The sequence below is a fragment of the Daphnia pulicaria genome, chromosome 7 (assembly GCF_021234035.1).
Source record: "Daphnia pulicaria isolate SC F1-1A chromosome 7, SC_F0-13Bv2, whole genome shotgun sequence".
Classification (NCBI taxonomy): Eukaryota; Metazoa; Arthropoda; class Branchiopoda; order Diplostraca; family Daphniidae; genus Daphnia; species Daphnia pulicaria.
In genome coordinates, this window is record NC_060919.1 from 16,911,890 (window position 1) to 16,925,939 (window position 14,050).

General features: G+C 42.4%; 1 protein-coding gene and 3 long non-coding RNA genes across 10 annotated transcripts; 3 read left to right on the top strand and 1 right to left on the bottom strand.

Moving 5' to 3' along the window:
- The first annotated feature begins 93 nt into the window (after nt 1–93).
- Nucleotides 94–3,436, top strand: LOC124348888 (CSC1-like protein 2). 3 transcript variants are annotated; one of them, XM_046799266.1, is made up of 4 exons: nt 94–534; nt 613–738; nt 1,004–1,295; nt 1,374–3,436. In XM_046799266.1, exons 3-4 carry the CDS (start codon nt 1,126–1,128, stop codon nt 3,337–3,339), a joined length of 2,136 nt encoding a protein of 711 aa, XP_046655222.1. In that variant the 5' UTR covers nt 94–534; nt 613–738; nt 1,004–1,125; the 3' UTR covers nt 3,340–3,436. The 3 variants fall into 3 exon arrangements, with proteins under 3 accessions (XP_046655222.1, XP_046655220.1, XP_046655221.1); XM_046799264.1 differs by having other exon boundaries at nt 94–325; nt 431–534; nt 1,004–3,436; XM_046799265.1 differs by lacking the exon at nt 613–738 and having other exon boundaries at nt 1,004–3,436.
- A 78-nt stretch (nt 3,437–3,514) lies between these two features.
- Nucleotides 3,515–4,430, top strand: LOC124349179. 3 transcript variants are annotated; one of them, XR_006920189.1, is made up of 2 exons: nt 3,515–3,665; nt 4,121–4,430. It is a non-coding gene; the product is annotated as an uncharacterized LOC124349179 (long non-coding RNA). The 3 variants fall into 3 exon arrangements; XR_006920190.1 differs by having other exon boundaries at nt 3,654–3,665; nt 4,003–4,430; XR_006920188.1 differs by lacking the exon at nt 3,515–3,665 and adding an exon at nt 3,776–3,860 and having other exon boundaries at nt 4,003–4,430.
- Nucleotides 4,431–9,151: 4,721 nt separating this feature from the next.
- Nucleotides 9,152–10,198, top strand: LOC124349152. Of its 2 annotated transcripts, XR_006920127.1 has the most exons (3): nt 9,158–9,255; nt 9,372–9,567; nt 9,637–10,198. It is a non-coding gene; the product is annotated as an uncharacterized LOC124349152 (long non-coding RNA). The 2 variants fall into 2 exon arrangements; XR_006920126.1 differs by having other exon boundaries at nt 9,152–9,255; nt 9,372–10,198.
- A 703-nt stretch (nt 10,199–10,901) lies between these two features.
- Nucleotides 10,902–12,592, bottom strand: LOC124349169. 2 transcript variants are annotated; one of them, XR_006920167.1, is made up of 5 exons: nt 12,553–12,592; nt 12,361–12,487; nt 12,104–12,280; nt 11,778–12,042; nt 10,902–10,950 (listed from the first exon to the last, which is right to left on the bottom strand). It is a non-coding gene; the product is annotated as an uncharacterized LOC124349169 (long non-coding RNA). The 2 variants fall into 2 exon arrangements; XR_006920166.1 differs by lacking the exon at nt 12,553–12,592 and having other exon boundaries at nt 12,361–12,527.
- Nucleotides 12,593–14,050: the final 1,458 nt, after the last annotated feature.

A 14,050-nucleotide genomic window follows, 5' to 3' on the forward strand; every position in this document is an offset into this window, starting at 1 on the left:
GCAAAATTTAAAGTTATAAATTCTATTGTAACAATTTAATTACCATAATATTTAAAAGAATTTCTAAAACATGAATGTTCATAACTCGGCGCCATCGCAAATCACTTCTGCACGATTGTTTTTGTTGTCAAACATTTGAAGTTTTGAACTTTTTCCTATTTCCGAAATAAGGGATATAGATAGTATTATTATAGATATAAAGTATCTGAGTATATTATCTCTATACCCCTACTGAAATCTATTGTGGCATTCAGATTCAGCAATGAATTCAACCCAGCAACTCAGGAATTCTTCTTGGGTTTTTTTAAGAGACCAAAAATATCAGGTCAGCTAATTCTAAATGCCATTCATGTACAGGAAATAATTTTAGACTGAGGTTGTTTTGATTTATGATTCCCTGCTTTTGAATTTGAAATACGCTAATGACCAGTTCACAAGTTCAGTGAATCTTTGGAGATTTATAACCCATGACGGAATGTTTATAATCATGTCTACTGTAGTCCATGTTGACTTGGTAGTCTCAAATGTTGTCTGGTAAGTTATCTTATTAGTTCATTTAGACTGAACAGTGCTAATTTCTAATATTGGAGTTAAATTTCTTTGTAATGCCAGTTTGATGAAAACAAATGCTTTTATAAAATTCACCAAATCACTACATGATACATGCAATTCTTGTTGAACTTGATCAAATATGCATTATTAGTCATATGGAGAGGCAGGCTGGACTGCTTTAGTCAGGTATATTATTCTTTAGTCAAGTAATGAAAAAGAAAAAGAGACTATGTTTTAACAAAACAGTTTCTATACACTTGAGCAATAATGGAGTACATTTTGAACTACTTGGCCATCTTCTTATTCTTTTGTCTTGTGCCTAAAATGCAAATTAATTTCCTACTCAAATACTTAATTCAATTTGAATCTTTGAACAATGTGGGATTTAATCAATTTAACTAGGTTTTGTTGAAATAATTGTCACAAACTGATACTATACATTTTTAAACAGGATGTTAGCCGCAGAAAACGACTTGCAACACAAGTTGATCCGTTGCAATGTCATTTATACCACCGTGAAATTGAATGTGAGTATCGAATATTGTCAACTTCCGAATATCCAAATAAGGAAAAATGACCAAAATCGTCAGTACTACGAAAATACTAAGCGATTCGTACTCTAGTGTTGACACTTCAGAATGCAGTAACCAGGATGCTCACGATATCAATTTCAAAATCGACTTTGGTTGGTTTAATTCGTTGCTCGTCTGGGAGGGTGGCATCGCCTTCAATATCGTTTACTGGTTTGTCATTCTCACCGTTTTTCTTACTCTGTTTCACCTTCTCCGTCGAAAATTTAACTGGCAATTTCTCATCGAAAGGTTTGTTGGATCAAGAGAGACCATAACAGCTGACGCAAAACCATTGAACTGGGCTGATTGGTTGACTCTAGCCGTTGACGAAAATGCAATTGGAAAAGACGGCGCAACATATCTCTGGTTCCAGTATCGTCTCATTCAAGTCTATACTTGGATGATGGTCTTCGGCGTGGCATTGATAGTCATTCATAGTTTTGGAAGCAAACTAGGACTTGAAAACCTGTTAAGTTATACATCTCTTAACAATGTCGGGCTAAGCGGGGTCCATTCCTTACTCTCCTTTGCTATACTGGCGACATTGGCTTGGGTGATGACAAGACACGGAAACGATCGGCGTATCAGAACATTGGTCAGTCCGAATGTACCAAACACGACCAGAGTTTGTAATCGACAATGGTTAAAGATCAGTGGACTTGGACGGGATGTAACGATTGACTCGCTCTACGAATACCTGAAGAAGAAGTTTAATGCCCAGGGGATAACCCGTGAAGGAATCGTTTTTGCCAATGATCTTACAAAACTGTGGCCCGTTTTAGATCAACTGAATACTGTGCGAGACATCAAGCGGCAGTTACTAATCTCCCCCTCCGGACCGGAATTGATTCAACGGCGATTTTGGGATAAAAACAACAACGAAGAAGACGCTACGGCATATTATAACAGGAAAGAAAATATTCTCTTAGCAGAAAAAGACGCTATGATCAAAAACTTGGAATTTATCGGCACAGCTTTCATCCGATTTGACGATCCTGCCCAAGCCAAAGCGACGAAAATGGCTATCATTAATCATCAACCGAAATGGTTTCGTTACTCTATTATGCCGCAAAAAGAAGATGAATTTCGACTACGTCATTGGACCGTGCGATATGCTCCACCTGGTTCGCACATTAATTGGCAGCAATTGGAAGGGCAACACTCTATTTGGAAAAAATTATCTGTCTTGCTGATGTTACTGATTGCCTATTCAACTTATATTACTGTGATGGCCACACCTGGCTTTATTGTCCGCTCTCTCTACTTGGTAGGGCAAGGATCAAACCCTTTTTCATTAACTTGGAAAATTTTCATTCTACCAAGCATTGTAACTTTCATCACAACCGAACTGACAGACTTGGTGACAAATCTAGACCTCTACCGACGCCACCTTTGCCTGGCAAGTATTGAAATAGGAAGATTGCGGTCAATTTTCTACCTGTCGAGTATACTCTATTTGGTTCGAATGATGGCCGTACAGCCACTTCCTCTACTGTTTTCTGGCCAGTTATTCGACAGCCAACATTTTCGCTTAGAGTGCCTCTTCTTTCCAGAACACGGCAGTTTTATTGCTTGCAGTATTATTGTTAACACAGCCAGTAGGATATTGATGGATCAGACACGCTTCCAGTTCCTCTTTAATTACCTCAAGAAAGTGTTCACCTTCCGTTCACAAGGGGAGCACACTGCCTGGAGACAATCTTACAGACTTGAGTTGGATTTTGCTTCCCGCTATGCCGAGCTAACTAGCAACTTCGTCCTGACCTGCCTTATAATAATCAATTTCCCGGTTATAGGTATTGTGTCTTGGATTAGTTCGATTCTAACTTTTTTGAGCGACAGAAGCGCCTTGATGAATATCTATGCAGTTAGCAGTACCAATCCCAATATACACCAAGAGCCAGTAAACATTGTCCTAAGTTTGTCCATTCTCTCGCCCCTGGCTTTGCTGATCTACAGGAGTGTTCAACTAGGACCCAACTTTCCTAATCACTTGCTAGACGATCGATTTATTGCTCCTCTTTGTGTTACCATTGTATGCGCACTTCACTTAATTTACGCATACCTACGATATTTCCCCAAACGGACAGGGCTACGCCGATGGGTCGGCTATGTTGAAGACGACGAGGAGGATATGATAGATTTAATGAGTAATGCTAAGCACGAATACGACCCCATCAAAGCGCTAAATTTTGAAATCCATCAATCTGTCTAAACTTTCACGTCCTAATGATCCAAGTTCTCTGCCTCTCACCATACGCTAAATATTCTTGTAACGTTCGTAAAATCAAAATACATCGGAATATCAATCATGCATCGATTTCAAATTGTTTTTATTTTATAAAAGATTTTTTAATTAATAGCTATGCTAATGAATTGCGCTAAGAGAGACACCTATTAGAAGATATTCGTATTCGTACTGCAGGACAAAAGTGTCATCCATCGTCTGACGTCTGCTATAAAGCAAACTTTCTACATTTCTGTACGTTGTTAACGGTGGATTGGAGTTGTGGACGGTGTCACGGTGGATACAAAGAGACTGTACGTCACTTTAGAATGTCTTAAATTTAAGCATGTTTTCTTAATCCATTTAAAGTTTCAACAAGTTCCAACTGATGTAGTGTTTAATAATTATTTTTCCATTACCATCGTGCAATTATCGTAGATGATTTGGTTGTGGCCAGACCCGACCAAATTTTTTGCTTTCCACTCTCTCCTAATTATCTCTCTAAATGGGTAAAATATGTAGAATGAATAAGTTTATAATATTTATTTTAAAGCTGTTAGGAATATAATTCTTTGAAAAAATCAAGTGTGTTAAAATAATGTGTTTGATTACGAAGCTGCTTATAACACTTGTTACTTTTGTTCCTCTTAGGTTCCTGATTTGTTTGATGATCGTGTGTCATCAAATTTGACTAGAGTTCTGAATTCTTAGTGATGGACTGTTTGCAGAATAAAATAGAATTTGACTGATGATACATATATTTGGCCAGGATTCAGACGCTGGCCAGGATGGCGATGTTGGTGGATGAGACGCGCTAATTCCCCAAAGTCAATCTGCAGACGGGTTGGTGAACGCTTGAAGGTCACGGGATTAGGTAAAACTGTCGTCTGTCGTGCAGTGGTGTGCAGTGCAGTGCAGAGGTTGGGTGAGAACCGTGCAGTGGTGTAGAGGTTGGGTGAGAAAGTCTGTGCAGTGGTGTAGAGGTTGGGTGAGAACCGTGCAGTGGTGTAGAGGTTGGGTGAGAACGACACGTGTTGCTTCATTTCTAAGCAGGTACAATTGCCGCAAGGCTTAGGAGGTGAGTCAGGGTAAGAAAAAGTCGTATAAAAGGAGAGAGAAAAGTCATTTTGAGATCATTCCAATACATCCCAGAGCCTACCCAGTGCTACAAATGTCGCCGGCCGGGACACATTGCCAAGGAATGCGGAGGAAAGCAACGGTGTGCAAGATGCGGAGGAGTGCACCTCACCAAAGACTGCACGGTAACGAGAGAGCACTGGAAGTGCCCAAACTGCAAGGGCCCCCATAGTGCAGCTTTCCGTGGCTGCCCCCAGTGGAAAGAAGCAAAGGCTGTCATCAGAATAGCAGTTGTGGAGAACATCCCTCGATCTGCAGCAGTGGCCAAAGTAAGAAGTGGTCAATCATATGCCGCGGCAGCAAAAGCAACGGATCAGAGCGATACACAAAAAGAAAAAACCTCGGAACCGAAAAACGCAGGCTCCTCCGACGAATCACCAGACAAAAATGCACAAACAACCGAGCCCCTCCAAGAGGTGGCACAGCAAAGAGGGAGAAAAGATAAATTGTCCAGCGCAGAAAAAAAGCTGGAAGCCTTCATGAAGATAATGGCGCAATTCATGGACATCCTGAGTGCATGCACCAACAACCAACACCTAAGAACCCTCGCCGGAGCAGCCAAAGCTCTGTTGACACACGAAAGCAGTGACAACAGCGACAGCAGCAAAGACGACCAAAGCAGCGACAGCGACGATGTCGAGGAAGAGGAAATTACACCTGCTCCCTTCACTACAGGAATCCAGAAAACACCAGAAAAGAAGAAAAAGAACAAAAAGAAAAAAAAGAACAAAAGAAAGAAAGAAGACGACCCCGTTGCAGTTAGCACCGCCAGTGTACAAACCAGCCAGTCAAAAGACGCCACATGATGACCAGATCTACAGCATTCTCTTTTAACAACCCCAAGACTCAAATCCGGATACTCCAATGGAATGCAAGGTCCCTTAACTCAAACGGAACCGAGTTCGTAAAGTTTTTATCTGAAATGACATCCCCTCCAAATATTATTTGCATTCAAGAGACGTGGCTAGACGAGTCTAAAGAGTTCGAAATTGACGGCTTCGATCACATCAGAGCGGACAGAAGAGACAGGATTGGAGGAGGAGTAGCGACTTTTGTCGCCATCGGCACCCCCTTCAGACAGATTGATCTGCCGCCATCCACACTAGAAGTAGTCGCAGTAGAGGTTTTCACCGACGGAAAAAGCATCTCCATTTGCAATATCTACCACTCAAGTCAGGAGAACGATGTGCAAGTTTTTGAAAATATCCTCAGAGATTTACCCCTAGACTCCACTCCTTTTCTGTGCGGAGACTTCAACAGCCACCACGAAATGTGGGGAGGAAAGAAAAACGACCACAAAGGGCTCAGTCTTGTATCTTTCATCGAAGAAAACGGGCTAGTTGCACTTAACGACGGGAACATAACGTACAGATCCAGTTCAGGAGCATCCTCCGTCCTAGACTTGACCATAACAACGCCAGATATTGCTACAAAGTGTAGTTGGTCGGTCGTATCTGAATCAACGTTCGGCAGCGATCACCACCCAGTAATGACAAACATCGCCATACCGGTCCCCGTGGAGCGCATCAACAACTCTAGGTGGAATTTTAAAAAAGCTGACTGGGTCGGCTTTGCTCAAACGTGCGCAGACTTATCCTACATGGACCTCTTCTCCACCGATATTGATGTTTTCAATGACAATGTGACTCACGCCATCATCCTAGCAGCCAGCAACCACATCCCAGTCGTGCGACAAGGTCACCACAAGCCGGGCGTCCCATGGTGGAATGCAGCGTGTGCAGACGCCATCAAAGAAAAAGAAAAGGCCTGGGTGAGAGCAAACGCATCAAGAAATCCAGACGACTACAAAATATACAGCACTTTACGTAACAAAAGCCGATCGGTGATGCGAAACACGAAGAAAGAGCACTGGCGAGCTCACTGTAGCACAATAAACAAGAACACAACGTCCCGTGATCTCTGGGAAAAAACCAACCAAATGCTGGGGCGAAACAACAAAACAAAACCGATCTCGGTGCTACTCGAAAAAAATGGGGCGTGTGTTACGGAGTCATCAGCAAAAGCCAACCTATTTGCAAAACACTACAAAGCAGTAAGCAGTGACACCAACCTTTCAGAGTCCTTTCTCCAACACCGCCGAATCTCCGAACAGTCCATGGAAGATGGTGAAGCGGACGAGCCGGACGGACGGATAGGAGACGCGGAAATGAATGCAGATTTCTCAATGGAAGAGCTGACGACCGCCCTAAAAGAAGCAAAAGATACAGCAGTGGGATGCGACCGAATATCTTTATCAATGCTACGCCACTTACCGGATACAGCACTACGTACGCTACTGGCCCTGTACAACGAGTCCTGGAAACAAGGCACGCTACCGAAAGGATGGAAGCACTCGCTGATCATCCCCTTGTTGAAGCCAAACAAAACTGCATCGAAACCGGAGTCATACCGGCCGATCTCGCTTACCCCGGTGCCATGCAAGGTCCTAGAGAGAATGATTAAGATCAGACTCTCTTGGTACCTTGAGAAAAATCTCCTCCTCGCCCCAAATCAAAGTGGTTTCCGACGAAACAGAGGGACTATGGACAATTTAGTGAGGCTCGAAAACTCGGTCCAATCAGCCCTAAACAACAAAGGATATGTGATGGCAGTCACGCTCGATCTTGAAAAAGCCTACGACATGATCTGGATAAAAGGACTAATTTACAAGCTCAAAAAACTCGGCATAAGAGGGAACATGCTCAAGTGGATTACCTCCTTTTTGGTCGGTCGGACAGCACAAGTATCGTTAAATGGAACTCGGTCCGAGCTCTTCTCCTGCCTAAACGGCACACCACAAGGAAGTGTCATCAGCCCGTTATTGTTCATTATCCTCATTAACGACATTGCCAAGAAACGCCGCTCCTGTATGTCGGGAATGTACGCCGATGACATCTTCATCTGGCAGAAGCACCGAAACTTAAACTTCCTGAGAAAGAAAGTAGAAAAGGACACACAAGATGTTATCGTCGAGCTCAGACTATGGGGCTTCCTAGTTTCGGCAGCAAAAACCGGAGCAATAGTTTTTTCCAAGCGGAACATACCCGAAAATTTGAGCATCACAGTAGACGGAGCTAGCATCCAAGTGCAAAAGTCAATCAAACTACTGGGCATGACACTCGACAGCAAACTAAATTGGTGCAAACAAATAGACGACGTCGTCAGCAAGTGCTCAAAAGTTTTAAATTTACTACGCCTCATTTCTGGAACGAAATGGGGCGCACACGCAAAGCCCATGCTACAAATCTACCAGGCCCTGATCCGCTCAAAACTCGACTATGGAGGAGAACTCATCGAGTCCGCCTCTATCACAGCAAAGAAAAAACTGGACAAAATCCAAGCACAAGCGCTGAGAACAGTGGTGGGTGCGCCAAGGGACACTGCAACAGAAGCCCTGCTACGAGAGACGGGCGAAATGCCCTTGCACCTTAGGAGAAATCTCGCCAGCGTCAAACATTATTTAAGGTGCTACGAGGTGAAGTCTGACCTGCTAGCAGAAAAAGAAGAGTGGTTCAAAAACGCCAAGCAGTGTTTTCTCTCCAGAGTCGAGTCCGTGACAAACACCTTGGACCATCATCCGAAATCAGCCGAGAAATTATCCATCAGCAAGCACCCGCCATGGCAGGCTCTGCTTCCAGAAGTTACGACGTACACACCAAACGACCTGAAATGGCAAAATGTGGTCCACATTTACACAGACGCAGCAAAATCAAAAGACGGGCGATGTGCTGTTGCCTTTGTGGTACCAGAAAAAGTCATCGTTGAACAGAAGCGTCTGGTGGACGGTTTGGCGACAGCAAAGTGCGAACTCGTAGCAATACACCTGGCAGTAAAGTGGGCAGAAGCACACGCAACACTAGGGAGCTTTGTTATCCTAACAGACTCAAAAAAGGCATTGCAGATACTCAACTCAAGTAGTGAAAACAACAGTGTCAAAACAAGCACCGTGGACACCTGGCGAGCACTCTCCAGAGCTGGCACAACTGTCAGCTTTTCGTGGGTAAAAGGACACAGTGGAATATCCGGTAACGAGCAAGCTGATCGTGCTGCCAAAAATGGGCTGGAACTAAAACCCAGCCTCAGCTGCAGAAGAGACACAAACGACATCCGTGAAAACGTTGAAGACCTCCTCCTGAAAAAATGGCAAGGCCTCTGGGACAAGCCAAAAACGGAATGTGGACGTTTCACCCACAGACACAGTCCAGTCGTGTCAAGAATCGCCTCCCTGTTCGGCCAGTCAAGAAGTGAGCAAGTGTTCTTATCGCAGATTCGCCTCGATATGCTGCCGCTAAACTATCGTCTGTTCAAACGAAAAAAACATCCGACCGGTCTCTGCAGCAACTGCGACGCCGAAGAAAAAGAAAATGTCGAACACGTACTGCTGGCCTGCCCGGCGTACGCAAAGAAGCGAGAAGAAATGGTGAACGTAGTGAGCGAAAACACTCCCACACTGCAAGAGCTGCTTAATTTCAACGACGAGGTAACTCTCAAAGCCGCTTTGGACTTCTTTAATGCCATAGGCATCAAAGCCCGACTCGGTTTCTAGCAAGAGAAACCAAAAACCTAAAGCCGGTGCCCAGCATTCTCCCTAAAACGCATGTGCAAGTGGCGTAAATAGGCCTGCCGGCCTGAAAACGTCAATCCCCATCTCCAAAAAACCAACCATTTTGAGATCAGTCGAGTGAACATCTCCGACACGGCAACTACTGCTGCGCACCATTGGTAACCAACCTCCTTCTTCATCGTTTAACCAGTTCGCAATCACGGGTAAATATTCAGTTTTTTTGTTTTTTACATTGAGTTTTGTATCAAATCACTTTTGACTACTTGTTTATCTGCCAGTTGTTGGTGAATATTTATGTTTGAATTTATTAATTCTCTAGTTAACTATGACGGCGTGCTGCTGTTGGGTGTTGTATCGTTGATGGCTGGATCGACCAATGGTGTACTGATGTCTCCTGGTTATAGCTGATACCAAACCGCAATGCCGCCGCCTAACTACACAACAACTTTAACGACCAGTTACAACACCGAGGCCTGGACCGAGACCCATAAGTACTGCACCACTAAGTCACCGAAGTAGGATACGATAACTTACGCTTCGCCGAGCTATTACACCGATCCCCCGAATTATTACTTTGCCTCCAGTTGCACCACCAAGTCAGCGAAATACTACACGACTACGTATCCTGCTTATCTTACTACACCGAGGCTCCAGCTACTACACCGAGGCTCCAGCTACTACACCGAGGCTCCAGCTACTACACCGAGGCTCCAGCTACTACACCGAGGCTCCAGCTACTACACCGAGGCTCCAGCTACTACACCGAGGCTCCAGCTACTACACCGAGGCTCCAGCTACTACACCGAGGCTCCAGCTACACAACCACGACTGATGCGGTCATGGTTTACGTAGCCCCAACTTTCTACTCAACTGCTGCCCCTTCGTATTGCGTTGAACCGAAATACTGCACTGAAGCTTCAGTTTACTACACCGAAAATCTGAAGTATTACTCTGCTCATAGTATCTACACCACTAAGGCACCTGAATAGTACACTAAGACATACTCCAGATTTCTAGAAGGATTCTAAATGCCAGAGCTGATATGATGGAAAATCTGTACACATACATATACACAATATCATAATAGTTACTAAAGTCACTAGGAATTGTTCTTTGATGAGAAAATAAAGTTTTTAATTTGGGTAATTATTTTGTTCGACTTTTGCTACCTAAGAACATTATGATAATTCGACTTTTTCTGATTTTTGTCGAAGTTTTCCTATTTCGCATGTGGGAGACAACTATTGCTTTAGTCGATCTGCATTCAGACATTCTAGTGTTTGGACGAACTTCATTAGGAGTTGTGGATAGTGTTTGGTTCCTCATGGAATTTTATTTAAAGAGTCTTGAAATGGTTAGTCACCTGGCTATAACATGTGTAAAATTTCAAAATTGAAAGTACTATGACAAACAAACACTTTAAAAAGAATTGCTTTATTGTCCCACCTCCACCCACAATTCCACCACATTTTACAGTCACATATATTCATACATACACACACTTAAATTAACCCATTGGCTGCCACGCCATACAACCCGTAGGTTGCTCTCTAATAATCTACGCGCCACGTCTGAAGGATCCATGACCAAGTGGGACTTGCCATTGCTGACAAGTCCGTGCTGAAAAGGGGGAACTATGGTGCATTGCCTGAAACAGGCGCCTTGCGGCAAATTTTGGGCTTGGCGACTCTCCGACCCCGCGGCTTGTAAACCACGAGACCGAACAGCGCGGCCCGTGCTAAGGAGCTAGGGGAAAACAAAGGCGTGGCAGACAACGGGTTAACTAACACTCACACAAACATATTATATTACCAACAACAAATGATGATCCGCGCTGACATTTTGGAGATACCGGCGACGTTTTGGTATCCATCTTCTCGACGTTTCCTCTGCATGACCTGAATAAAGAGATAACAATTCTTATTAAGTGGCATGCCAATAAAAGTTACATAATAGTCACATAATACTTATAAATTCATTATTCTTGTTTTTTTTTGCTCAAAACTTTAAATGTGCGCTTTAAATTGCTTAAAATCTACCTAACAATATTGAGAACTGTTCACATAACAGAGCTCACTTGCTAGTCTTTAAGAAAAAATTCCGGAAGTAGACCGGAAGTAACCACAGTGCCTCAACCATTAAGCTGTCGTAAAATTAAACCACATATTCGTGATCTCCGTGAAATTTGGGCTCGATTAGATGTGATTTAAATGAAATCCAAAATTTGGCCAAAATCGAGAATTTTCCTGAACTATAGTTCAGGAAAATTTTCGAAACCGGAAGTACGAATACGTAAAAAAGATAACATGAACTTTACCACAAATTCGACGAGGAACACGAATATGTAGTTCTTTTGCTCCTCGAATGAATATTTACTGAACTACTGACTGAAATGAACAAAACGGAAGTAGAAAAAAAAAATCAATTATCGAAAATTTTACAAGTGAGCTTTGTTGCTGGAATAGTAATCGTCAGTTATCACTAAATATTTCAACAAAATAACTGCCAATAAATGTTTAAATAGATGTGCAAAGTAACTGAAACTGACTGTTTTGACAGCTGCAAATTATCAAAAAGCCATCTAGCGCTAGAAAAAAGAAACGTCCAAGTAAAACTTCGTTGGCGCGTAAGAAGGGACTGATTTTGGAAACTATTACAAAGACAGAGTCTAACGCAACTAGACTATTAGTAGATGACCTACGAAAATAAGTCAATTGTTGGGTACCTGGGCATAATCCCGTGGTGAGTGACTGCAGGTGTGTAACAGCGGACGGAAACGATCACTGAAGAGGTCCAGAAACTCGCCAAGTCGCCAGTGAAGTAAAACAAATTGTGTTTAGAAGCAGTGAAGCTAGATGAGCGTGCGTCGCGAAGATAAGGATGGAGAAGAACGTTGATGGAAGTCTCTCTTCCGTCATGGACAAAGGTCAGCATTGGCACAGAATCTCCGTGCCAGGACCACACGATTCCATAAAGAAACTGCGTGCTCTCTAAAATAAAATGTTTTACATTGATGAAATATTAAAAAGAATAAAGCATATTGATCTTCACCATTGAAGCACACAGCAATTTTCATGAAGAAAAAACCGTAAAAATGGAATTCACAGCAACCAACAGCATTACTCCACATGTTGAGATAAATTTCCTGATGCTCAAGTTAGTGTCATGAAGTATTGCAGTAGCATGGTGATAGGTGGTTCACTTCACAGTCTTCATGTCACTGAAACTCTAAGTGGAAATGGGACAAGGAAATTCTCTATGTTATTTACAAATTTACACCAATTTACCTATGAGAAATAAAACTCTACCTATCTCTTAGCTGGGTTGCCTTCTAAACAGAAGTAAAACAGCCATAACAACAAACATGCTGTTGCAGGGTAAGCCACCAAAATTGTGAGATTCAGAAAAGATCCTATGGTTCATGCGCAAGGACACCTATGTTATAAGAAAATCTGAATTATAATGGTCTGGTAGCAGTAATGGGGAAATAATCTCGTCACATTTGCACTTCAACCATGAGTTTTAGGCTTTTGACAGCATGATGGGCCTAATGGATGGAAATTGATTGAGCGCTAAGTCAACCTGTTGGAATGACTGACAGTAGGCATCTAGAATTCGAAGAAATAAGTTGGTACAGTATAAAAATAAGGAAAATATGTCAAGATAAACCTACATAAGTTACAAAGTTCAATTTGGTATATGAAATCACAGGAATATAAGTATTATTAATTATGTACAATTTGTTTCGCCCTTTTTGCCTCGTTTCACGAAGTATCAACAACAAGGGCGACACTGCCGACATCTAGTAATGAGTTTTGAATCCTAAGTTGTTTGCATGCACAGTCACAGCTAATCACAGAGACTCTGTTGCAAATAGGGAAACGGGGCCACAGAATGGCAGGGAGCACAAATATGCACTTTTAATTTATCGACAACAACCTCTAATTAGTTTCACGGTTTCACCAATGAATCAAGTGAAGCAGCGCAGATTTAATTACAAGTCAATAATAAAATGAATCTGAACATCCAGCATTACCTCAACCGCCTCAACGCAGGTACAGGTAGCAAGAGACGACATATCGACGATAAAATATGCCTAACAGTTCAACACTGCATGGACACCAACATAGGAAGTAACACATTGTAGTATGATGTAGAACTGCAAGTCTGAACACACTGAACAAACTGGGCTGTCCATATTGTCAATTCTGCACAACTTTACAGTTTAAACCAATAATAACATCCTTCTCACTAGCTTTTCTTGAACACTGATATTTTGTTGTCTGGTGTGAAACTGCAATCCATGTCCAATTCATACTTGAATTCTGATTTCAAGAAACATTGTGTCTGTCTTGTGTAGGTAGGTCTCACTGCATGTTTCTGTTCATTTCGTTAAGTACTGGTTCAATATTGCTAGATTCTTGAAAAGCAAAGGTATCACATGGGCTGTTTCAAACACATTTGGGGGTAACAGGACACCCATGGGTAATACAAGTTATGCAATCAAGAAACAAAAGCAAACTTGTGTGGGAACGGGATCATTTACCAAAAAGTTCATAACAATCAAACAAGTCAATGATCTTTGCAACAATATGCTGGTGGCAGCCTGCCAGCCCAACCCTCAACCAAGTAATTGGCTACTTTTTCAATGACTTCCAATTTCTATCAGAATTTCGACGGGGCACCTTTCTAGGCACCTTTCTAGTAAGAGCGTCTAATCTAATGAAGTTTAATCGGTTAATCCTTAATCGGTTCAATGTAAAATGACGAACGCCACCTGCTGGTGGACAGTACTGGTGGACAGTACATTTTTCAAGTTTCAACGCCACCTTGCGACGATCAATAGATTTAACTATAAAAACAATTCAATTCAATTATTCAACTATCCAAGAGAACGAGTAAGATCGCGTTTGTTGCGTTAGGCGTTTCCATATTACTTCGTGGAAATTTGATGAAATTAAACCAGCAAGCTAAACAAGTGTAAACTGAGAGAAACAT

Coding starts and splice junctions, on each gene's coding strand:
- LOC124348888 (XM_046799265.1), top strand. CDS start 1,126: ATGACCAAAATCGTCAGTACTACGAAAATACTAAGCGATTCGTACTCT.